The sequence below is a fragment of the Notothenia rossii genome, assembly GCF_949606895.1.
Source record: "Notothenia rossii genome assembly, chromosome: 11".
Taxonomy (NCBI): Eukaryota; Metazoa; Chordata; class Actinopteri; order Perciformes; family Nototheniidae; genus Notothenia; species Notothenia rossii.
In genome coordinates this window covers 56870490-56894956 of record NC_136910.1, presented here as the reverse complement: position 1 = coordinate 56894956, position 24467 = coordinate 56870490, and the positions used below count along the sequence as shown (strand labels likewise).

The 24467-nt window shown below is 45.0% G+C and overlaps 1 protein-coding gene across 6 annotated transcripts in view; it reads left to right on the top strand.

The window, feature by feature from the left end:
• LOC307025479 (uncharacterized protein) overlaps window positions 1-24467 on the top strand; it is a 65606-nt gene that overhangs the window by 7042 nt on the left and 34097 nt on the right. For 2 of the 6 annotated variants that reach the window (XM_079660194.1, XM_079660193.1), the window contains exons 1-2: window positions 8000-8389; window positions 21047-24467. The exon at window positions 21047-24467 is cut by the window's right edge and continues 1772 nt beyond it. In XM_079660194.1, coding sequence (XP_079516320.1) covers window positions 21780-24467 — 2688 coding nt within the window. In that variant the 5' untranslated portion in view covers window positions 8000-8389; window positions 21047-21779. Of the gene's footprint in view, window positions 1-7999; window positions 8390-21046 lie in introns of those variants that run through there. The other 4 variants (XM_079660192.1, XM_079660189.1, XM_079660190.1 and 1 more) reach the window with 3 other exon arrangements.

Here is a 24467-nt window from a genome sequence, read left to right as displayed (position 1 = left end):
TCAGAACCTTTTTACCCCCTTTTCCATCAGGAACTCTCATGGGAGCCAAAGGTTCCTATGTCTGATTGGCTGGGTGGATTGCAAACCACGCCCCGTAAAACTCCCAAAAAGTTTTGTGAAGCCGCCATTTTATTATCCTCGCATTAGCATTATTAGCATTATTAGCGTGAGCCCAGCGCACCAACGCAGAGAGACTAACTTAGGGCAACACAAAAGAAAACATGGGAGCGGTGGAGATGAGGAGGTGTCGGCGTTCTGGTGATTTACTCGGAAGGCTTCAGTAGAAGCTGCTGGGAGTCCCAGCAGCTTCTACTGAAGCCAGTCCCTAACTCCGGGGACTTCCGGCCGGGGACTCCGGGTGGCAGTATACGCCGTGAAGTTGTTTGCGGCCTGCCAGTAAACCCAAAGCAGAAGAAGAAGTGACGTCATCGGCTTCACTTGCCTAATCCTTCCCCAGGGACTTATTCCAGTGTGAACGCGATCTGTACTTAGTTCATGAGAACTAAAGAGTTCTCATGAACTAAGTTCTGATTAACCTTTGTGGGAAAAGTACTGCGGTGTGAAAGCGCCTATTTATGGATTAATTTTCAGCTCTTAAACTAATAAAATAAAACTGGTATTCATTTCTAAAGGATCACGACTAACGTCTTTAATTCTCTGAAGGGAACTCAACAGGATCAACAATCTGTTGTGGCCTTCTCTCTTTTCGGTTTCATCTCTCAAAGTGTGCACAGACAGCTGCTGTGTCTGCATCTCAAACTCTTCAAAGAAGCCTGAGCATCACACAGCTCCACTTTAATCACCAGCAGAGGAGGGTGGAGGGCTTCAAACATCCTCAGAATATAATGGATGATAAAGCAAACAGCGGCTGTAAACTGTGGCGGCAGAACTTCTTTGTCGTGTGTAAACTCAAGGTTCTCTCTCTGGACTCTGCCGGCTGTTTACGACAGAGTCCAGTCTCACAGAGTCTGTTCTGCTTTCATTATCTTCCATCTGCCGCTGCACCCTGCTGACAGCCTCCAACAGACGAGCTCTAACATCACCTCTCACGTCCTACAAAGCAGAGACACCCTTTACAGAGGTCCCATTCTGCTTTGAGGGGTGTTCCCTTTCCTGTAGGGAGTTTCTGTGCATGTAAAGGCTAATGACATCACTATGGAACACTCACACTCCTATTTGCTAGCGCTCCAACACGCTGTACGTGACAGGCTAAGGGGCGGGACATCTCTAAGCGGTTGACCAATCACAACAGAGCCGACATGTCTCAGTAGAGACACTACATACTGATATACACCTGAACACCATCAGGAGAGGACTCTTTAAAGTAGAGACACTACATACAGATATACAGCTGAACATCAGCAGGAGAGAACTCTTTAAAGTAGAGACACTACATACTGATATACACCTGAACATCAGCAGGAGAGGACTCTTTAAAGTAGAGACACTACATACTGATATACACCTGAGCATCAGCAGGAGAGGACTCTTTAAAGTAGAGACACTACATACTGATATACACCTGAACATCAGCAGGAGAGGACTCTTTAAAGTAGAGACACTACATACTGATATACACCTGAACATCAGCAGGAGAGGACTCTTTAAAGTAGAGACACTACATACTGATATACACCTGAACATCAGCAGGAGAGGACTCTTTAAAGTAGAGACACTACATACTGATATACACCTGAACATCAGAAGGAGAGGACTCTTTAAAATAGAGACACTACATACTGATATACACCTGAACATCAGCAGGAGAGGACTCTTTAAAGTAGAGACACTACATACTGTACTGATATACACCTGAACATCAGCAGGAGAGGACTCTTTAAAGTAGAGACACTACATACTGATATACACCTGAACACCATCAGGAGAGGACTCTTTAAAGTAGAGACACTACATACTGATATACACCTGAACATCAGCAGGAGAGGACTCTTTAAAGCAGAGACACTACATACTGATATACACCTGAACATCAGCAGGAGAGGACTCTTTAAAGTAGAGACACTACATACTGATATACACCTGAACATCAGTAGGAGAGGACTCTTTAAAGTAGAGACACTACATACTGATATGCACCTGAACATCAGCAGGAGAGAACTCTTTAAAGTAGAGACACTACACACTGATATACACCTGAACATCAGCAGGAGAGGACTCTTTAAAGTAGAGACACTACATACTGATATACACCTGAACATCAGCAGGAGAGGACTCTTTAAAGTAGAGACACTACATACTGATATACAGCTGAACATCAGCAGGAGAGGACTCTTTAAAGTAGAGACACTACATACTGATATACACCTGAAGATCAGTAGGAGAGGACTATTTAAAGTAGAGACACTACATACTGATATACACCTGAACATCAGCAGGAGAGAACTCTTTAAAGTAGAGACACTACACACTGATATACACCTGAACATCAGCAGGAGAGGACTCTTTAAAGTAGAGACACTACATACTGATATACACCTGAACATCAGCAGGAGAGGACTCTTTAAAGTAGAGACACTACATACTGATATACAGCTGAACATCAGCAGGAGAGGACTCTTTAAAGTAGAGACACTACATAATGATATACACCTGAACATCAGCAGGAGAGGACTCTTTAAAGTAGAGACACTCCAGTACATGCTGATATAATGCACCTGAACGTCAGCTTGAGAGGACTCTTTAAAGTAGATACACACTAATGAAATAGGGCCCCTTTAAGCTCACACACACATTAAGAAATGGGTTCACTTGCCGAATTAAAAAACTAGCAGATTAACCAAAGAAAGGGAAACACATAAAGCAAATTCAGGCAGTAGGCGTATAGATTAATTTCAGCTTGCAGTATGCACACAACATCAGATCTCATAGATTAATGGGAGCTCTGTGTTTTAATGATATCCAAATAAAGTAATGCTTTATGGATCACGCACATTTTTCACATTATTGTGACCTATTTTATCTTAATTTTTAGATACCAATTCAGTCTGTTTTCCTGTCAAATGTTATACTAACTATGTTTTAGCACAAAACATCCTCGTCAAGTCCCCAGATTTAGAAAATGTGTATTTGAACAACTGTGATTTCTACCCCTTGTGTAAGATGTGTGTGTTTAAATGGATATATGCAAAGTTATCCATGCAATGTGTGGGTTATGTTAATATGGATAACATGCTTGACTCTATATAAATATATAGCTAGTATTCCATATGTATCCCATGATGCATCATGTTCATTCAGCTGTTTTAAATCATGTGGGAGTAATCGTTCCTCTTTCCATGAAATTCTATTTGAAATCCATTTTAAACGCTGATTCCCAGAAATGAGGTCTGAGCGTGTGTAAGTGGAACATGGCAGAGATGTAAAAATGAGATTCGCCGGGATGTTAATGTTAGTGAGACAGAGAGAGGAGATGGGACGAGATAAGTGATCAGAGCCGATAACATGGGATGAGATGTCTCAGCCCTTCAGGCATGAAGGTGTAGACTGTATCTCTCCGTCTGTTTAAGGTGTGCTCGCAGCCTCAGGTGACAACAGGCTGATGATGGGCTCCATTTCCATTTTCAGCATTAAAGGTGGGGTAGGTAAGTTTGAGAAACCGGCTCGAGATACACTTGTTGTTATATTCCATGGAATGCTCTTAACGTCCCGATAGCAATGAATATCTGAAGTGCTTTGACAAAAAATACATACAAAATCTCATCTGTGGAAGCCGTGGTACGGTAAAAAGCACGACCAATCATCTGAGCCGGCTAAAGTAACTGGATGGCCTACCTGCCTGTCAGCCTTCCATCTGTGCACAAACTGATCTCGTGCCCTCATTGGTCATGTGCGCGTTCGTGTGTGTTGGAGGAGGGGCTCTGTAAGGAAGTGGCAGATTTTTTCCGGTTGTTTATTTTCAAATTCTAGCGCACTCGAGCTGGTTTCTCCAAAATTACCTACCCTACCTTTTAAGAGAACATTTCTTATGTTTTTATTAAACAAGAACCACGCATGAAAACACCTTAAAGAGGCCTTAGTCTGCTGTAGTGTGTTATATAGGTTTTAGTGCATGTAAATGGTCTTCTAAGGCTAAAATGTCTTTGTTCACTCTCGAGGGAGTTTCTTTACCACACTCTACCTAAAACCCCAAAACTCCTTTGTTTACTTCAGTCAAATAATGACATCACTTTGTAACACGCTCCTATAGAGTGCCACAGTGACGCGTCCTAAAACCCGGAAGCAAGGTAGCATTTGACCACTTCCGGTTCCTTCGACAAAAAACGATCTAATCGATAGGTTTATGATTAGAAAATGATAAAAGTAGTGTAGACATGTGGAGATTATCCGACCGAACAAAACGTGATCCGTCTCTTAAATGCGTCTCAACCACAGACCTTATTTCCAGCTATTTTCCAAAATCCTATGGACAAATTTTCTTTGGTTTTTGTCGAGGGAACCGGAAGGAGTTTACTTCCGGGTTTTAGGACGCGTCACTGTGGCACTCTATTGGCTAGCGCTCCAACACATTGTACTGATAGGCTAAGGGGCGGGACATCTCTAAGTGGTGAACCAATCACAACAGAGTGAGCCAGCTAACCAATCAGAGCAGACTGGGCTCTGGTTTCAGACAGAGGGAAAACAATTTAAAACATAAAGAAATCAAAATGTATGTATTTGAAATTCTTGAATGGTTTTAACGGTAACTAATTATATATACTATGCAATCATATCTTGTTTAATAATTCGACAAGGTTGCACAATCAGGATCTTTCCGGTATTTAGAAGTGTTTACGTTGAGCGCAGATATTGAGCTCTGACCATTTGCTCGGATCTGTAAAGCACAAAACACAATGAAGGAGAAGCAGCATTGTAAATTGAATAACAATCGATAAATCAATTTGTTATTGTCGTCCAGCCTGGACCCAAACCACAGAAACCCCCTAAATGAAAACCCTGATTAATTAAAAGCTTTTTGATTTGCATGCGTGCACAACACCTGCATGTTAATTCAGAGCTGTTTAACCTTGCTCTGTTGTCCATGTGTCTCTATTATCCTGCGGCTCACAGCCCCCCCCCCCCCCATATGGGAGATATCTTTAGAATAACGCTACCTGCCTGTTCCTATCTCCTTCTCCCTCCTTTTCTCCCCCCCTCCACGACCTTTCTGCAGTCTCTCCTGCTGACCTTGTTTCCTGTCACCTCACACCACGAGAGACCCGTCATCAGGATACAAAAAAAGAAACTGTATTTAATTACAATTACATCAGAAAGTCATCAGATTACTTTTAAATAAAATATATATTAGATACAGTAACTAGCAGGATGATATATTATAGACATCAGACCCGGCGCCAGAACAAATCTAAAGGGAGGGCATATGATTTTCATGGGAGGGCACACAAAACCGTCCTGTGCTGCGGGCCTGCGGCACAATATATAACAGCAAAGCCAACAGCATTGCGTAAAGACGCACTTATCGCAAATTCATACACAAATAAAGGGCAACATAGAAACCACTTTTGAAACATCGTGTGCGTGACAGCACAAACACTGGTAAATCACGAGCAAGGCACACTGGTTGAGGGTGGCAGCTTCATCATCGTTGCACTCGGAAATAAATAGTAGACACGGAGACGATGAACTGTTTAGCCCGTGGTTTATTTTCCTAGGCAGTGCAGGTGCATCCTTTCGCTCAGCCGAGCTAACTTAGAACATTATTTTGGCCAACTCTGCATCTTTGTGCAGCGTATACTCTAACAGCGATAGGAAGAGCCCACTGCCTGACTCGGACATGCTGTGGAGTGAATCGTGGTCACCTCTGAGAGGGAGTTGGTTGACAGCTAAAAAAGCTATAATATCAACGACAGCTGACACGTAATAACGGTTCCGTGCCAGCTGATCTGCACCAAAGTACTCATTTCCTTATTTGTTTCCTCGCGTATCTGTCTCTCTCTCCAAAAACTCTCACATGAAATGTGTTCTTTTGATGCGGCATGCCTTAGCAGTCCTTTATCAGTCTGTAAGGCGTGTTAACATTCGCAAAAACCTTTGACAGTAAAAGCCGCATCAGATGAAGACGTATTTACTTTAAACTGTCTACAGGGGAAACAAAAGGCTGCGTCTGTTTTTAAGGAATATTCAACCCATGGTCTGTTGTTGTACCATGCAGTGGCAAAAGTGCGCTTCTTTCCTGAAAACAATCTCCCTGGATAACGATCCAGTTTCACCTGGTTGGGTTTATTAACCCCAAGATCACCTGGGGCTGTTGGTCTTTGAGCGGTTGCTGGCCCAATAGTACCTGTCGATGTGCTGCAAGGTAGCGTCTGTAGTGGAGGAGGAGGAGGAGGAGGAGGAGGAGGCGGCGGAGGAGGAGGAGGAGGAGGAGGATGGCGGGTGTGGTATAGGGTGTGCAACGCAGGTGGTAATGGCACAAGGAGCTGTGCCTCGGAAGACAGCGTTGGTGGCGGCCGCCTTGATGAGTCAAGGCTTGGGCTCGCTAACTGAGCCCCTGGGTTTGCCGAGGTCAAGCTTGTGACATTAAGGCGTGCTGCTGCAACGTTTTAATAAATCCTTTGACCTTTTAAGCCAATTTCTGATGTCCATTTTGTAATTCAAACAAAAATGGGAGTTTACAGAATGCACAATAAACAAATCCAGAATAGGCGGCAGAGTGTGACACTGTGATTGGTCTAAATGTGGACGAATCACAACAGACACATATGCATTTATTTGACGTAGCCTGCAATTTCTTTTTTTTTAGTTACTATCTGACATCACATACATAGTAGCATAAAAGTTTACAGTTTATTTATAATTAACAAAATAAAAAATATGTATATATATATTTTTATAAATAATAAAAAACGTGTTTATTGGGGGAGGGCAGGAATGTCAAATGGGAGGGCCTGGCCCTCAAGGTGAGACGAAACCAAAACATTTAGGACAAAAAACCACAAAACGAAAACGGAAACAAAACCGTTTTAATATATTTTTTAATTCAGTAGACACCTGATTAATTAAACGAAAATACACTATGATTCTGATGAATGTATTAAGCTTAAACAGCATTTGTGTACTATTACTGTCACTACATTGTTGATAATAACTGTAATTTCTACCTGGCTGCTAAACCCTTGTTACTGTTACAAGGTATGGATCTTGTATTTTGTAGATTGTGTAACTTGCTGCTGTTAAATACCCTCATGTGCAATATGTACTTTATATACATATGCATCTTTAATAACTGTAATATATACCGGGCTGCTAAATCCTAAGAACTGCTACAGGATTTAATTTGTAGATTTGATTTGTTTTTGATCTGTGTTTTTGAAAATTATGTAACTTTCTTAGTTTTTATCTTTTTTTAGCATATTGTTTATTATATTATAACGTAGTACTTTTTTAACGCATGTAAGATCTGCAACACTAAGCTGTCTGTGGCTCTTTCCTGCTGTAGCGCTGCACATCTCCCCTCTGTGGGTCGAATGAAGGTATTCTGATTCTGATATGAAATATCTTGGTTACTTCTTTTATTGTGTATTTTTTGTATTTGAATTTTAAGAAATCATTTCATTACAAGGCAAACATAACAACACTCAGATACCTGAGGTTGAATACACTTAAGTAAAACATATTGTTATTTATTTTATCTTATTTGTATTTGCATTGCATTTGATATTGAGGTAATCCAAAGAAGGTAATCAGATTACTTTTTTATTTTGATACTTAGATTTCATTTTTTTGAAGTCCCTTTATTATTCCTTTTTGGACATGTAACTAGTTATGGTAACAGATTACATTTTAAAGTAACCCTCTCAATCGCCGCTCATTTCCTCCCCCTTTCTGTCCCTTAGTCCCACCCCCTTGATCCATTTCCCCCCCTCTCTCCTCCCCTCTCTGCAGCTGTACATACTCTGCTTTTTAATTAGACCGACTCACTATAGCTCCACCTCTTACTCCCTCCCTCCCTCCCTCCCTCCCTCACAAGGATACAGGGGCTTGCATGGCGACACAGAGGGGAGGTCATGATGGAGAGACGCAGAGAGAAAGGGGGAGAGAGGGAAGACGGGGGGAAGTGAGAGGATAACTGGCTGTTTGCTCACTCTTGTCTTCTTGCTCCCCCTCCTGTCCATTCACTTCCACTTACAGACAGCAGCGAGGCAGCAGGATGGATGAAACGGTTCCCACGTGAACGCCAGGAATCCACGGGAGGAAGGGAGATAGAAAAAAGAAGAAGATACAAAGCAGAGAGGAAAGGGGGAGAGGGAAAGGGGGAGTCAGATGGACTGCAAACAGAGGGGATAAGAGCAAACATGAACGCCGGAGGGATGGAGGAAACGTGAAGGAATAGCGGAGGAGAAGAGGAGCCACAGAGGGGGAGAAAGATGAGGTATGTGTGACTCAGTTTCAGCCTCCTCTCAGCAGCACAAGCCGAGGGTTTTAACAACATCACACAAGTATCTGTTTTTATTTTCTACAGAACGCAACCGCTATTTACTTTCTGCCTGCTGGACTGTGAGATGGAAAGAGAGGCAGTGCACGTCCTTCTGGTGCACACACACGTGCAAGCATGCATTTTGTGTGTGTGTGTGTGTGTGTGTGTGTGTGTGTGTGTGTGTGTGTGTGTGTGTGTGTGTGTGTGTGTGTGTGTGTGTGTGTGTGTGTGTGTGTGTGTGTGTGTGTGTGTGTGTGTGTGTGTGTGTGTGTGTGTGTGTGTGTGTGTGTGTGTGTGTGTGTGTGTGTGTGTGTGTGTGGATTCAAAGGCTTTATTGTGATATGCACAGTAGCTACAGTAGTCCCAGGAATCTCAAACAATGCAACATAATATATATAACACAATAAAACACATTCAAAAAACAATAAAATAGTGCGAGAAGACAATTACAATGGAGGTGTTTTCCTGTGCCCCAAGCTGTGTGTGTGTGTGTGTGTGTGTGTGTGTTTGGATGCTGGGATTTGCATTACTGCAGGTGTGGGAGTTATTTCCCTCAGATTGTGCAGCTTTGTGAGGAGCTTAGATTGGTGTGTCAGTGATGTAGCTTTACAGATTCCTGCAGCGTGCTTTCATTGCGTATTTGTCAAGAATGTGTGTGTGTGTGTGTGTGTTTGTGTGGTGGTGGTGGTGGGGTGGTACGCAGAAAGTTTGAGGAGGAGGCGGCACTGAGTGAGGGAATTCCGTGTGTGTGTGTGTGTGTGTGTGTGTGTGTGTGTGTGTGTCTCTGTGTGTGTCTCTGTGTGTGTCTCTGTGTGTGTCTGTCTCTCTCTCTCTGTGTGTGTGTGTGTGTGTGTGTGTGTGTGTGTGTGTGTGTGTGTGTTCTGGCTTCATTTCATTTTCAAGCAGCGTGTGAAATTGTTAATGCATCTCAATAATATTAGAGTGCTTTACATTATGCGTTTACATTTTCAAACCCTCCACGAGGCTCAATTAACTCTCACAGCAATCTTGTCATTGACACGCGTAATACAAATGTAATTGCATACACACTCTCTCATGCATGCGTGCACACACTGTCCCTGCGCAGGTGTGAGGGGACGCTGCTGTTACTGCTGTGTGTTCCTGTTCTCCACACTGCACTGTTTACCTCGTGTTTTAAAGCAGCGGTCTCAAACTCATTTTAGTCCAGGGGCCACATTCTGACCAATCTGATCTCCAGAGCGTCTGAGCAGAAACATCATAATAAACTACAAATGGTTCCCTTTGATTTGCTGCATACATTCTGAAAAGCTCACATTTAACGAACTATCTTTTAACGAAACATTAGGAACAACCTGACATTTCTCATGGAACATAAGTGCAACTGTTTTAGTTTACCATTTACACATCTGCCTTACAACAGAGTAACTACAACAACATTTAGTCCCCGGTATCTGGAACTGAGCAAAATCGTTTTTTACTTTATGATAAAGTCAGGATCTAGAAATGACATTCATTCCCACACCTGTGTAGTATCACACCTGCACACAACACTAAAGTGGGAACTGTTTAGGAAGAAGGTCCGGTTACGGCCCGTCCACACAGCAGCGTTAAAAAAATCTTCCAACGCTTCTCTGCCCATTCACTTTGAATGGGGTGACGTCACTTTGCCTCGCTTTTCGCCGAACTGCATTGTGGGGAAGCAAAGCGAAGATTTCTAGGATTTTCAGGATTTTCAGGATTCAAAAGTTGAGCAATGTTCAACTTTTGAAGCTGAGCTGGAAGCGTCAGCCAATCAAATCCCGTTTATGCAAATCCCGCTAGTACAAGCGCTAGCCAATCAAACCGCGTGCAAGCTGGGAGAGCCAGACCGCAGTTCATTTCCTCATATTCCAAACGAGATATTACGGTAGCAAATCACCCGGTTCTTTACGACCAGAACTATTTACTGGGATACAAACCGGAGGAACCAGGCATGGAGGGAGGTGGCAGAGACAGTGGGTGAAACTGGTAGGTTTTCGCCTGTTTGGGGAGTTTATATATATATATTGCTCGCATAAAATCCCCGGGGTTTTTTGCTTTGTATGTCGGGGGCGGGACATTCCTGTGATTGGTTGTTGGTCGCGTTGCTCGAAAAAAATCCCCAAGCTTTCAGACACGCCCACCTTCAAGATTTTCAAGATGTTTTTTAAAGCTGCTGTGTGGACGGGCCGTTACCCCCTCCACGTAAATAAAATGTGTACATACAAAAGATATCAAAGTTGTGAATATTGCGGTTTAAAGACCAGTTTTGTCCCTCAGGTATGTTTGTAAATGTTGTCACGTATGTTTGACACCCCTAAGGGTCAGCTATCCTCCATCTCCCAGCATCCCCTTTCCTCCTTTTCACATGTCTTCCAACACTTCATTTAGAAGTTAAAGTACTCCCTAACTTCCACTGGCTCTATGGATGTGTCTGTCTGCAGGTGTTTCTGTTGGACTGACAGCAGCTCGGCTTTCTGAGGAACACACTGTGATGGAAAGGGACATTGCATGCTGCTGTGAACCGGACACATCAATATGTTTATATATCTGTAGAGTTTTGGGAAGACAAACCTCTCTGAATCGGCATAAAGGAAAGAATCAGACACAGTAGGTTGGAGGAATGTGTCTTGGTGCATACAGAAACACAGTTAAAGAAGATACACGGTAAGAAGAACAACCACAAAATAATAACTATTAAAAAAAAACTATAATTTTTTTTATTATACTTATAGGATTTGGACAAATGACATGACTAAAAATACAAAAAACGACATTAACAAAATACTAAATAAATATGTGCAGTATTGTTAAAGTGGAAAGCTGTGTATACTGACAGTTAGCTTGTGTACAAATATGGGTTTTGCAGAACTGGCAATACTTAAATCAAATAAATAACAACAAGATACTGTTGCATAGACTGCATTACATTACTAGTCAACAATGTTTACTCTTCCACAGATTCTCGTGCAGCCTCAAATGTGCTCACAGTTGGCTAAGTGTGCTTATCACAATCCATTGGCCTACATGTAGGGATTGCATATTAGTCAGAGGATTTTGGTCACAAAGAGGACAGATGGAACAAACCATCGCTGGCTCTCGAGGTAAAAGTAATCCGTCCTCCTTCAAGGAAACGAGAAGCAGCCGTCCTCTGAGTGATGAGCGGCACCATGACTTTGTGTCTGTGTAAAGGACAGGGCAGCGTTGACATATTTGTACTGGACCAATAGAGGTTAGAGAGTGAGAGAAACATACAAAGTGTGTGTGGGAGAGAAACCCCCTCCGGAGGGAACACGGGGATTTTAGCCTTTGCACACCATTTAGTTTCAAACGTTGGTATTTGTGGTGTCTAGTGCTGAACAAGTGATATGCAGGTAGGCTTCCTCAGCCGGGGCGCCGAGCACAATAGCTCCATTTTGTTGTGAGAAAGAAAAACCTTCAAGCTTTCTGTTAGCGGAATATACAATAGTTCTTCTTCTACTAGTATACTGACAGTCACGAACAAACAAACGAAGCTGCCTTTACATCTCGAACAAGTTGTCTGACAGGAATAACAATGTGTGGCCTCGGGTATAATGAGTTAACAATCGTGATTTAATTTGTGTTTGTTTGTGTGATTTAATTTGCTGTTGAGCATGATCAGGCTTCAGATTTCATCAGTCAGAGGCGGCTGCTTCCCGTAACGCTGTTTCAGCTCTCAGCAGTGAAGGAATTTCACTGAGGACGACATATTTGACTTTTAAATGATTTCTAAAAGCAGTGTGTCAAAGGAAGCGAGGTTCTGGGGGTCTCCTGCTCCAGCTTTGCTTATGGATGCATGCAGATCTGTTGACACGTCTTTGTGCCTACGACGCCCTTTATGGGCTTACATCTGCATTTTTTTATGTGCTCGCTGGTTTTATTGTATCAAATAAAAGCCTTCTGTTGGAGACACTGCTGTGCTGCGCTTTGCTGTTCTGCTTACCTCACAGAATATCCCTCTACGGGCGGCTCTCAAGGAGCTGTCCCTGAATGTGAGATGTGTTTGGACAACAGCACAAAGGCTGGTGCACTGTGCATGTGTTGTGTGAGCTCTAAGTCCCTGTGACAGAGTGCAGGTATTACTCTTCCCTTCCCTTTGCTCACCAGGCCAATAACTGATCGTATAGCGTTTCTTTGTTCCTCTCCAGCTCACCCTTAAACGCCCCGACACGCTGATGCTCCTGATTTACCACTTCACTGAACCCTAACCATGACATTTCCTCTGCTGCCAGGGGTTCCTCCCTCCTCCTCCTCTTCCTCCTGCTTTATTCACAGTAGCATCTCTAAATATAACCCTCCTCTTCCTCCTGTGCCTCCTCTTCATCTCAGTCCTGTCTGACAATTTTAAGTGTGGCCTAGACAATGCGATCTGACATGGCTTTACATAACAATTCCACAGCACCTTCCTCTGCGCCTCGGCACAGGGAGACCCAAAGGTGTGTTATTGGCATGGATGCAATTTTCTACCTCCCTGAAAGCCTTTTGAGAAATATAAAGATAATATTATTAGATCTGCACAACCGCACTCTGGGGGGCTTGTGTTTTGGAAGCATGAGAACGGTTCTTTATTTCATTTTTGAACTACGTGTATATCAGTATGTAGTGTCTCTACTTTAAAGAGTCCTCTCCTGCTGATGTTCAGGTGTATATCAGTATGTAGTGTCTCTACTTTAAAGAGTCCTCTCCTGCTGATGTTCAGGTGTATATCAGTATGTAGTGTCTCTACTTTAAAGAGTCCTCTCCTGCTGATGTCCAGGTGTATATCAGTATGTAGTGTCTCTACTTTAAAGAGTCCTCTCCTGCTGATGTTCAGGTGTATATCAGTATGTAGTGTCTCTACTTTAAAGAGTCCTCTCCTGCTGATGTTCAGGTGTATATCAGTATGTAGTGTCTCTACTTTAAAGAGTCCTCTCCTGCTGATGTTCAGGTGTATATCAGTGTGTAGTGTCTCTACTTTAAAGAGTCCTCTCCTGCTGATGTTCAGGTGCATATCAGTATGTAGTGTCTCTACTTTAAAGAGTCCTCTCCTGCTGATGTTCAGGTGTATATCAGTATGTAGTGTCTCTACTTTAAAGAGTCTTCTCCTGTTGATGTTCAGGTGTATATCAGTATGTAGTGTCTCTACTTTAAAGAGTCCTCTCCTGCTGATGTTCAGGTGTATATCAGTATGTAGTGTCTCTACTTTAAAGAGTCCTCTCCTGCTGATGTTCAGGTGTATATCAGTATGTAGTGTCTCTATTTTAAAGAGTCCTCTCCTGCTAATTTTCAGGTGTATATCAGTATGTAGTGTCTCTACTTTAAAGAGTCCTCTCCTGCTGATGTTCAGGTGTATATCAGTATGTAGTGTCTCTACTTTAAAGAGTCCTCTCCTGCTGATGTTCAGGTGTATATCAGTATGTAGTGTCTCTACTTTAAAGAGTCCTCTCCTGATGATGTTCAGGTGTATATCAGTATGTAGTGTCTCTACTTTAAAGAGTCCTCCCCTGCTGATGTTCAGGTGTATATCAGTATGTAGTGTCTCTACTTTAAAGAGTCCTCTCCCGCTGATGTTCAGGTGTATATCAGTATGTAGTGTCTCTACTTTAAAGAGTCCTCTCCTGCTGATGTTCAGGTGTATATCAGTATGTAGTGTCTCTACTTTAAAGAGTCCTCTCCTGCTGATGTTCAGGTGTATATCAGTATGTAGTGTCTCTACTTTAAAGAGTCCTCTCCTGCTGATGTTCAGGTGTATATCAGGATGTAGTGTCTCTACTTTAAAGAGTCCTCTCCTGCTGATGTTCAGGTGTATATCAGTATGTAGTGTCTCTACTTTAAAGAGTCCTCTCCTGCTGATGTTCAGGTGTATATCAGTATGTAGTGTCTCTACTTTAAAGAGTCCTCTCCTGCTGATGTTCAGGTGTATATCAGTATGTAGTGTCTCTACTTTAAAGAGTCCTCTCCTGCTGATGTTCAGGTGTATATCAGTATGTAGTGTCTCTACTTTAAAGAGTCCTCTCCTGCTGATGTTCAGGTGTATATCAGTATGTAGTGTCTCTACTTTAAAGAGTCCTCTCCTGCTGATGTTCAGGTGTATATCAGTATGTAAACACTCTCTGGAGGGAACACAGGGAATTTAGCCCTTGCAGACCATTTACATGCACAGACGTTGGGCAAGTGATTACATTGCATTTAGCTGACACTTTTATCCAAAGCGATTTACAATAAGTGAGTTCGACCAACAAAATACAAACTTGAAGAAAACAGAGTACATCAGGTTTCATAGAGCTAAAACATTTCAAGTGCTACTCAACTGGCTTTAGATAAGCCGGTCCTTTATTAGCGATGATTCACAATGACCAATATTTGCTCTGCAGGGTTTAACCTCCAACTGTATGTAGCATTAAAATACTAAACAAGCACTATACACAAATGTTGCTAAAGGAAAAACCTAAAATCAGTGAGTCAAGATGAGTAGAGCCGTTTCATAGCAAGCAGTGGAAACGCTGCAATCGTGTCAGCATGGCTCAGCATAGTGAGATCAGACTTGACCTTAGCTTTATCATCACACACAACACACGCGCACGCAAGCACACGCATGCACACACACACACACATGCACACACGCACACACACACACACACACACACACACACACACACACACACACACACACGCGCGCGCATAAGCCTATATTCACAGTGAAGTCTTCTCAGACGCAGGCAGCAAGCAGAGTAGTCTGTGGTAAATCTTAAATAATAGCGTAAAAAGAATTATTACCCTTCTGGCATTATGCCTTTGCACACCTTCCTCTCCTGCAGGGTGATTGATCTCTTGTCTGCCAATAAAGCTCAACATGAAAATGTCACATGTAGGAAAGAGCTAGCCTCAGCCACAGGAGCGAAGCATTAAGAGGGTCCGGATTCATTAAACTGTCAGCGTAAATTTTGATCCGAAGGTAGTTTGCGGGCCGAGATGGAGGAACTGTGAAAGGAGGGACAAAGAGAGGCAGCGGGGGAGATTGCAGCTGAGCGAGTGATGGTGGAGGAAGAGGAAGAAAGATGTAAGTGACAGTGGAGCAGATGGAGGAACGATGGAAAGAAAGAGGGTAGGATCAGGATGGCACCCAGAGAATGAGTAAGGCTAATGGTCCTGAGACTGGTGGAGGAAATCTGTCATGGTGCATGTTTAAAGGAGAGTGCTTTTTACCAGAAATGGCTAGGAAGACTGGCAGATGCTGTTAAATGGGATAATGACAAAATAGGAGGACAGGAAAGATTTCATCAAGGTCAAAATGTACGGAGGCCGACGGGTGCAAACGCATGCAAATATAAAAACACAAATTTGCCCAAACACATGAAGAAACATATTCACCAACTTCAGGAAACATTCTCAGCATTTACTAAAAGCGCTGCATAAAATAAACGCTGCAAGAAGCTCAAAACACAACGGAACCAGGGGGACACGAAAAAGTGACGCACACAGCTGGGAGACCAGGGGACACGAAAAAGTGACGCACACAGCTGGAGACCAGGGGACACTAAAGAGTGACGCACACAGCTGGGAGACCAGGGGACACGAAAAACTGACGCACACAGCTGGGAGACCAGGGGACACGAAAAACTGACGCACACAGCTGGGAGACCAGGGGACACTAAAGAGTGACGCACACAGCTGGGAGACCAGGGGACACTAAAGAGTGACGCACACAGCTGGGAGACCAGGGGACACGAAAAACTGACGCACAAAGCTGGGAGACCAGGGGACACGAAAAACTGACGCACACAGCTGGGAGACCAGGGGACCCTAAAGAGTGACGCACACAGCCGGGAGACCAGGGGACACTAAAAAGTGACGCACACAGCTGGGAGACCAGGGGACACTAAAAAGTGACGCACACAGCTGGGAGATCAGGGGACACAAAAAAGTGACACACATAGCTGTGAGACCAGGGGTCACTAAAAGTGACACACAGCTGGTACGGAGAGTCTCCGTTGCTCGCTTCGAAAGTTAAGAAAAGTTCAAATTTTCAAGCGTCGACGGAAGCGCCAGCCAATCAAATCATATGCCAGTACAAAGCCAAGCCAATCAAACCGCGTGCTTGTGTGACTGTGGCGGGAGATTAATGTGATCGGTTGTTGGTCGCGCACCAGACACGCCCAACGGCAAGCTTCAATGCACGCTGCCGTGTGGATGTACCGTAAGTGTTTGTCAGTAGATCTGAAATGACCAGGTTAGCTACGATAGCTAGCTAGCTTACCGCAGATCTGCAGTAACATCAGAAGAAGTCATGTGATCAATTTTTTTTAAAATAAGACCATCAAACATTTTAGGTAAGTTTCCAACGACAGAGACAGTTGTCCAGCTTTATAATCCTGAACGTGACCAAGCGCTCCAGTTCCAGCTATGTGCATCACTCTTTAGTGTCCCCTGGTTTCCCAGCTGTGTGCGTCACTCTTTAGTGTCCCCTGGTCTCCCAGCTGTGTGTGTCACTCTTTAGTGTCCCCTGGTCTCCCAGCTGTGTGCGTCACTCTTTAGTGTCCTCTGGTCTCCCAGCTGTGTGCGTCACTCTTTAGTGTCCCCTGGTCTCCCAGCTGTGTGCGTCACTCTTTAGTGCCCCCTGGTCTCCCAGCTGTGTGTGTCACTCTTTAGTGTCCCCTGGTCTCCCAGCTGTGTGCGTCACTCTTTAGTGTCCTCTGGTCTCCCAGCTGTGTGCGTCACTCTTTAGTGTCCCCTGGTCTCCCAGCTGTGTGTGTCACTCTTTAGTGTCCCCTGGTCTCCCAGCTGTGTGCGTCACTCTTTAGTGTCCTCTGGTCTCCCAGCTGTGTGCGTCACTCTTTAGTGTCCCCTGGTCTCCCAGCTGTGTGCGTCACTCTTTAGTGCCCCCTGGTCTCCCAGCTGTGTGCGTCACTCTTTAGTGTCCCCTGGTCTCCCAGCTGTGTGCGTCACTCTTTAGTGTCCCTTGGTCTCCCAGCTGTGTGTGTCACTTTTTAGTGTCCCCTGGTCTCCCAGCTGTGTGCGTCACTCTTTAGTGTCCCTTGGTCTCCCAGCTGTGTGTGTCACTCTTTAGTGTCCCCTGGTCTCCCAGCTGTGTGCATCACTCTTTAGTGTCCCCTGGTCTCCCAGCTGTGTGCGTCACTCTTTAGTGTCCCCTGGTCTCCCAGCTGTGTGCGTCACTCTTTAGTGTCCCCTGGTCTCCCAGCTGTGTGCGTCACTCTTTAGTGTCCCCTGGTCTCCCAGCTGTGTGCGTCACTCTTTAGTGTCCCTTGGTCTCCCAGCTGTGTGTGTCACTTTTTAGTGTCCCCTGGTCTCCCAGCTGTGTGCGTCACTCTTTAGTGTCCCTTGGTCTCCCAGCTGTGTGTGTCACTCTTTAGTGTCCCCTGGTCTCCCAGCTGTGTGCATCACTCTTTAGTGTCCCCTGGTCTCCCAGCTGTGTGCGTCACTCTTTAGTGTCCCCTGGTCTCCCAGCTGTGTGCGTCACTCTTTAGTGTCCTCTGGTCTCCCAGCTGTGTGCGTCACTCTTTAGTGTCCCCTGGTGTCCCAGCTGTGTGCGTCACTCTTTAGTGCCCCCTGGTCTCCCAGCTGTGTGCGTCACTTTTTAGTGTCCCCTGGTCTCCCAGCTGTGTGCGTCACTCTTTAGTGTCCCTTGGTCTCCCAGCTGTGTGTGTCCCTTTTTAGTGTCCCCTGGTCTCCCAGCTGTGTGTCACTTTTTAGTGTCCCCTGGTCTTCCAGCTGTGTGTGTCACTCCTTAGTGTCCCCTGGTCTCCCAGCTGTGTGTGTCACTTTTTAGTGTCCCCTGGTCTCCCAGCTGGGTGCGTCTCTTTTTAGAGTCCTCTGGTCTCCCAGCTATGTGCGTCTCTTTTTAGTGTCCCCTGGTCTCCCAGCTGGGTACGTCTCTTTTTAGTGCCCCCTGGTCTCCCAGCTGGGTGCGTCACTCTTTAGTGTCCCCATGTCTCCGTTGTGTTTTGAACTTCTTGCAGCGTTTGGTTTCTGCAGCTTTTAGTAAACGCTGCTCATGCGTTGTCAAGTTGGTGAAGATGACTTTGTATTTGCAACGTTTTGGAAACTGCTGGGTGTTTCTCCTAATTGATGTTATTTGGGCCGTTGTTGTGGGTTTGCAGAGGTCGGCCTCCATACACACGGATTGTAGTACGCTATAAATACACATTTGCATTTGTGTTTCAGCCCCTATATCCAGTAAGGGAGCTGTCTTCCATTTGCTTACTGATAAGAAAGTAAAAGGACAAGGAGTCCCATGGTTTGTTTGTAAATGCATTAATATTTGTGTGTGTGTGGTTGATATTTCCCCTCGAGGCTCTGTCGGCTGTGACTTTAATCATAATTAATCCTAATAACCATGTTTTTTTAAAGGGGTTGACAGTGGGGGCGCGGTTGTGACAAAGATCCGCCTCTTCAGAGCCCGAGAAAGAAAAGAGATGAAAACAGTGGACGTAAATAAAAGTGGCAGCCCCTTTGGGTATCTCTCTCCCTAAATAACCTGGGATCTGTGAAGGAGTCACTAATTAACCCTCCCCCTCCCTAAATACAAAAGAGTGGAGGTAGAGAAACGGCACGATGAATTATCCTGTCACTGTCAGGACATCACAAGGAGATAACAAGGATCCATGGATGGTGCAATGCAAACGGCAGCCAGTGGCTCAGACAGGAAGTGGAAGTGATTTATATATATATACGTATCAAGGCCATGGATCGTCACGAAGAGGCCGCAGAATCAGACTGACGAGAACATGCTACTGAATACAGCGAGGCAGGCAGGCTGTCGCACAGTGACCAGATGAATCAGAAAGGATGTCACCATGGCACATCATCAAGGACTGATAACAGGGCTGTTCAACATGGAGGGGAAGAGAAATCTGTAAAACACACACACAGGAGGAGTAACTCACTGAGCCCTGAGCAGAAACAACCATGAATAACACTGATGTACGTGCATGCACACAGGGTGGGGGATCACATGTAACTGGATACACACATTCTTATACACTTGGATAAAAATAACACGGGGGAAAAGTTAGAAAAGATTAAAAAAAGTGCGAATTGAAAATGGTGCAGGCGGGATTATTAAAAAACAACAGCATACAGTATCTGCTCATTCAATTAATGTATAATTTTTAGGGATGTCCCGATCTCCTTTTTTTGCTCCCAATCCGATTCCGATCATTTGATTTTGACAATTTGCCGATACCGATTTTTCCCGATCCGATGTTTATGCAATGCATTAAGAGAAAAAAAGCATTCAAGTTGTCCCTTAAGGTTATTTTTTTATTTAAATTGGATATTCTATCCAACATGGATATAGCTTCTTTCTTTCACAGCAGCATTGGATCAGTTCAGTTGTGCAGCATTGGATCAAAACAAAATAAAGCTTTCAGTACTCGTTAGCTTACTGCTACAATTAGACACTGCGCCCACTCTGTTGCCAGATTTGAGAGAAATAAGCAGGTCTATGAAAACAAGCCCCAAAGAAGCAACACATACATGATGTTCTGTAATTTGAAACCAAAACTAAGGCCTCAGGATGACTTTGAGACTTGAACATGGTCATTTTTGTTTTGTAACATTGAATACAACATTTTAAAAAAAGTATTTAATTTTTTTTTTTAAAATCCCGATCCCCGATTTTTTTTCTCCCGATTCCGATCTTTTGAAAATCACGTGATCGGCTCCGATCCCCGATCACGTGATCGGATCGGGACATCTCTAATAATTTACATTCCTGCCTTCTTCAGCATATAACAACAACATGAGGGCGATGAGATTGAGCTCTTTTGGTTGTTCCCTTTCCTGTAGTGTGTTATTTACTGTAGGTTTGTGTGCATGTGAACGGTCTGCAAAGGCTAAAATCCCAAAGTTCCTCGTTTTCAGGTTTAGTATCTAAAGCCTCTACTGTGACATGCTTTTAGAAGGCGTTTCAGGCAGGGGGAGGAGTGTGTGGGAGAGATGTTAGTTTCTGCAGACCATTTACATGCACACAAATCTGTAGTACACACTGCAGGAAAGGGAAACCCCCAAAAAGCAGGATAGGGCTTCTTTAATAAAAGGCATACTTCATATCTTGGTTTCTTCTTTTCTAAGGCCACATTGTTCTGTTGTCTTAAATAATACACTTGTGTATTTGCATTTGACATTGAGCTAATCCAATATCAGGTTGCATTGTGACACACTATTTTACAAGTAACCCTGCATACATACAAAAGACACACATTAGATATAAAAAAGGTAAGCCCACATAAAGGGAATACAGAATACACCTTCAGTCAATGTGAATAGGCCTTGATTATAATCTCTCTTTTGTCTTAAATCTTTTGTGGATATTTTCTTCTATCGCTGATGATTTACCTCGTGTGTTTTCCCTATCCTCTCCTTCCTTCTACCGCCTTCACCCTTTCATTACATTTCCTGAATTGATGTCTTCCTTTCCCATTCATGTGTTGACCTCGCTCTCATGCATTTTTAAAATAGCTGCCATATCTGATATCTCCATTATCCCCCAGGAGCCGGCGCGATATCTGTTTGAATGGAAATGCAATAATATGGAAACAATTAGTGTCTTACTCTCCTTTCTTTTTCTTTTTTGTCTCTTGCTCTCTTCAGGAACTCACGCTGGGTTTCAAACCATGAGAGGATGAGTCATCGAGAGAAGAGCTAAGAAAAGAAGAGCGAGAGATAAAGTCCAAAGCAAAGGAGAACAAAAAAAGAAGTTGAGATAGATCGGCCATTATGGGGAAGTCCGCAGGCCGGCCCCGTACTTTGGGCATCCAATCACCCGAGGGCCCAGGGGACAAAGCAGGTGGAGACTGAGTATCTGCCAAGTTGACAAGCTGACGCAGAAAGATGGACGGGATGCATTTCCTTCCTCCCTGCTTAGTTACCGGTCTGAAGAGTTCGTCTCCCTGGAAGTTTAAAGAGAAATAAGCGGACAACTTGAGAAGATATGGGAGTGAACGTACACTCTTTATATTCTAAAGAGTATCTGATGCTGCATATATTTTTGTACGAGGTAGATTAATTCTAGGGGTAAGCAATGATCACGGTGATCTACACTTAATTTGTACTCGCTGTGCTTAAAATATCTACAACTTGAACTGTGAATGCTTTCCGGAGGACAGTCTTTTAGCTGCAGAGGAAGTCCTTGTTGTGCAGATTTGAGAAAGCCTGCACACAATTCTGTGATGAAACTCAGTCGATCAACTGTGCAGGTCTCTCACTGTTGTGATGACAATATATTAAAGAGGGGATCGCTTTCCTTGTTGCCGCACTGACACATCTAAGCCTTCACGACATCAAACAGACTGTGGATGTTGGGGCAGCGAGAGAAACCGGAGACATGGTGAGCAAAGAGCCCAACCACGTGCTCACGGGCCAAACCAACGGCAAGAGCACCACGTTGGCCGACAAGCTTCCCGGGACGATGACCGTACGCTCGGTGCTGCTCAACCGCGACTCCCCAGACATCGAGAGCCGCCTCAAGCGCCGCAGAAACCGAACGCACCAGGTCCGCTTCAAAGACCTGGAAGATGGCAGCAGCAGCAGCGGAAACAGCGGCACCGGGGAACACAACAGCCATCCGAGGCCCGATTGTGACAGCCCGCATCCTCTCCGAAAACACAGGTCGCCAAAACCGTGGATGGACAGGGACGGACCGCGGACTCTACCTGAGCAAACGTCCGTGGTTGGGGTTGTTCGTGGGGATATGGCGAGTACTATAGAGGTGGTGGCTGCTTTCTTAGCGAGAGCCCCGCCTCATCCGTTGACTCCAGGGCCGACGCGTCGATGCTGGGCTCCACCGCAGCCCAACTTCTTGACTTTACCGATGACAAGGAGGACGAACTCGATCACCAGCACCGCCATCGCCATCCAGACCTCCCCATGCTTGGATAAGTCCTCACACACTCGTAGTCAAAGCCTCGGGGATTCGCGGGGGATGGATGGCGATGACGAACACGATTCGCAGGATGAGTATCTCGCCCAAAACCACGTGTCGGTGTCCAAGGATCATAACGGTCCTGCTGGGGATTATACGGCGGTGGAACGGAGGTCGAAACCCTCCAGGACGGACTTTAAATCGGCTGTTAGCGTGGTGAAGAACTCTCGCCACAGCTGCCCGCCATCAGTGCTTCACAACGTGGACGCATTTCACTGCTCCATGGTGGCCAGTCGAGACGGATCCAAGCGTCAGGGCAGCAGCACCCCCGCAGCGATACGGAGGAGAAAACGATTTAACCGGACAACAAGCGATCCTGGGAAGGAAGTGCACCACTGCACCACTCCCACCCAGACTGAAAGCCCCAGAAAATCCCCTTCAAAGAACAAAGTCTGCACCACTCAAGTTCAAACTGAGAACCCCTCCCCGCCACAAGACTCAAAGTTCTGCACTGCGCAAAGTCAAACTGTGAGCCAAGCGAAAACTCCACCGGTGATTGAGAAACAATGCACAATTAAAACCGCCCACTCTGAGCCATGCACCACCCAAATACAAACAGACTCGCTTCCAAATCATGAACCTTGCACCGTCCAGACACAAACCTGCAGCCCCTGTGCTTCCCCACCTCCGACAGTCTCTCTGAGCTCCATGCAAAATCAATCGGAGAGTCCTGTATCGCCGAATCCCACCACCCAAATAACTATTGTGCCTTACTGTACCTCCCCGTCACCTGTAAACCCCCCTGAGCACTGCGCCAAACCCCCTTGCTCAACTGCACCTCCACCAATTGCACTTTCCATTCCCTGCTCCACTTCTTCTCCTACGGTCCTCCAACACCCGATCCCTTATTATACGGTTGTGTCACCACCTTCGACTCCAAATGTAGCTGTTGTTTGCTCCAGTCCTCCCTCAAATGCACCATCATGCATCACCCAAAGCTGCACCCCCCCTATCCCAAACATAGTATCATCTTCTCCCTTAACCTGTTCCTCCCTGACTCGATCTGTTACCCCTAATATAACCCCTTGGGACCCCATTAGACCTCAAACTCCTGCCCCAAAAGTAACGCATCAGCTGCACAATGCTCTGAACGCTACACCTCCTACAAATGCACCATCATGCATCACCCAAAGCTGTACCACCCCTACCCTAACCACAGTATCGTCAGCCCCCCTAACCTGTTCCACCGCTACCCCAACTTTAACCCCTAATATAACCCCCTGGGACCCCATTAGACCTCAAACTCCTGCCCCAAAAGTAACGCATCAGCTGTACAATGCTCTGAACGCTACACCTCCTACAAATGCACCATCATGCATCACCCAAGACTTCACCTTCCCTATCCCAAACATAGCACCACCAGTTCCTCTGACATGTTCCACCCCTACTCCAACTGTTACCCCTTGGGACCCCATTAGACCTCGAACTCCTGCGACAAAGGTCACGCATCAGCTGCACAATGCTTTGAACGCTACACCTCCTACAAATGCACCATCATGCATCACCCAAGACTGCACCTCCCCTATCCCAAACATAGCCCCACCAGGTCCTCTGACATTTTCCACCCCTACCCCAACTTTCAACCCCAATATAACCCCCTGTGACCCCATTAAACCTCGAACCCCGGCCACAAATGTTACAAACCAGCTTCACAATGCATCAAACGGTCCTGCAAATGCAACATCAAGCATCACCCAAAACTGCACCTTCCCTATCCCAAACATAGCACCACCAGTTCCTCTGACATGTTCCACCCCTACTCCAACTGTAACCCCTTGGGACCCCATTAGACCTCAAACTCCTTCTACAAAGGTCACGCATCAGCTGCACAATGCTTCGAACGCTACACCTCCTACAAATGCAACACTGTCCATCACCGAAAGCTGCATCTCCCTTATACCAAACCTAGCCCCACCAGGTCCTCTGACATGTTCCACCCCTACCCCAACTTTCACCCACAATATAACCCTCTGTGACCCCATTAGACCTCGAACTCCTTCTACAAAGGTCACGCATCAGCTGCACAATGCTTTGAACGCTACACCTCCTACAAATGCACCATCATGCATCACCCAAAACTGCACCTCCCCT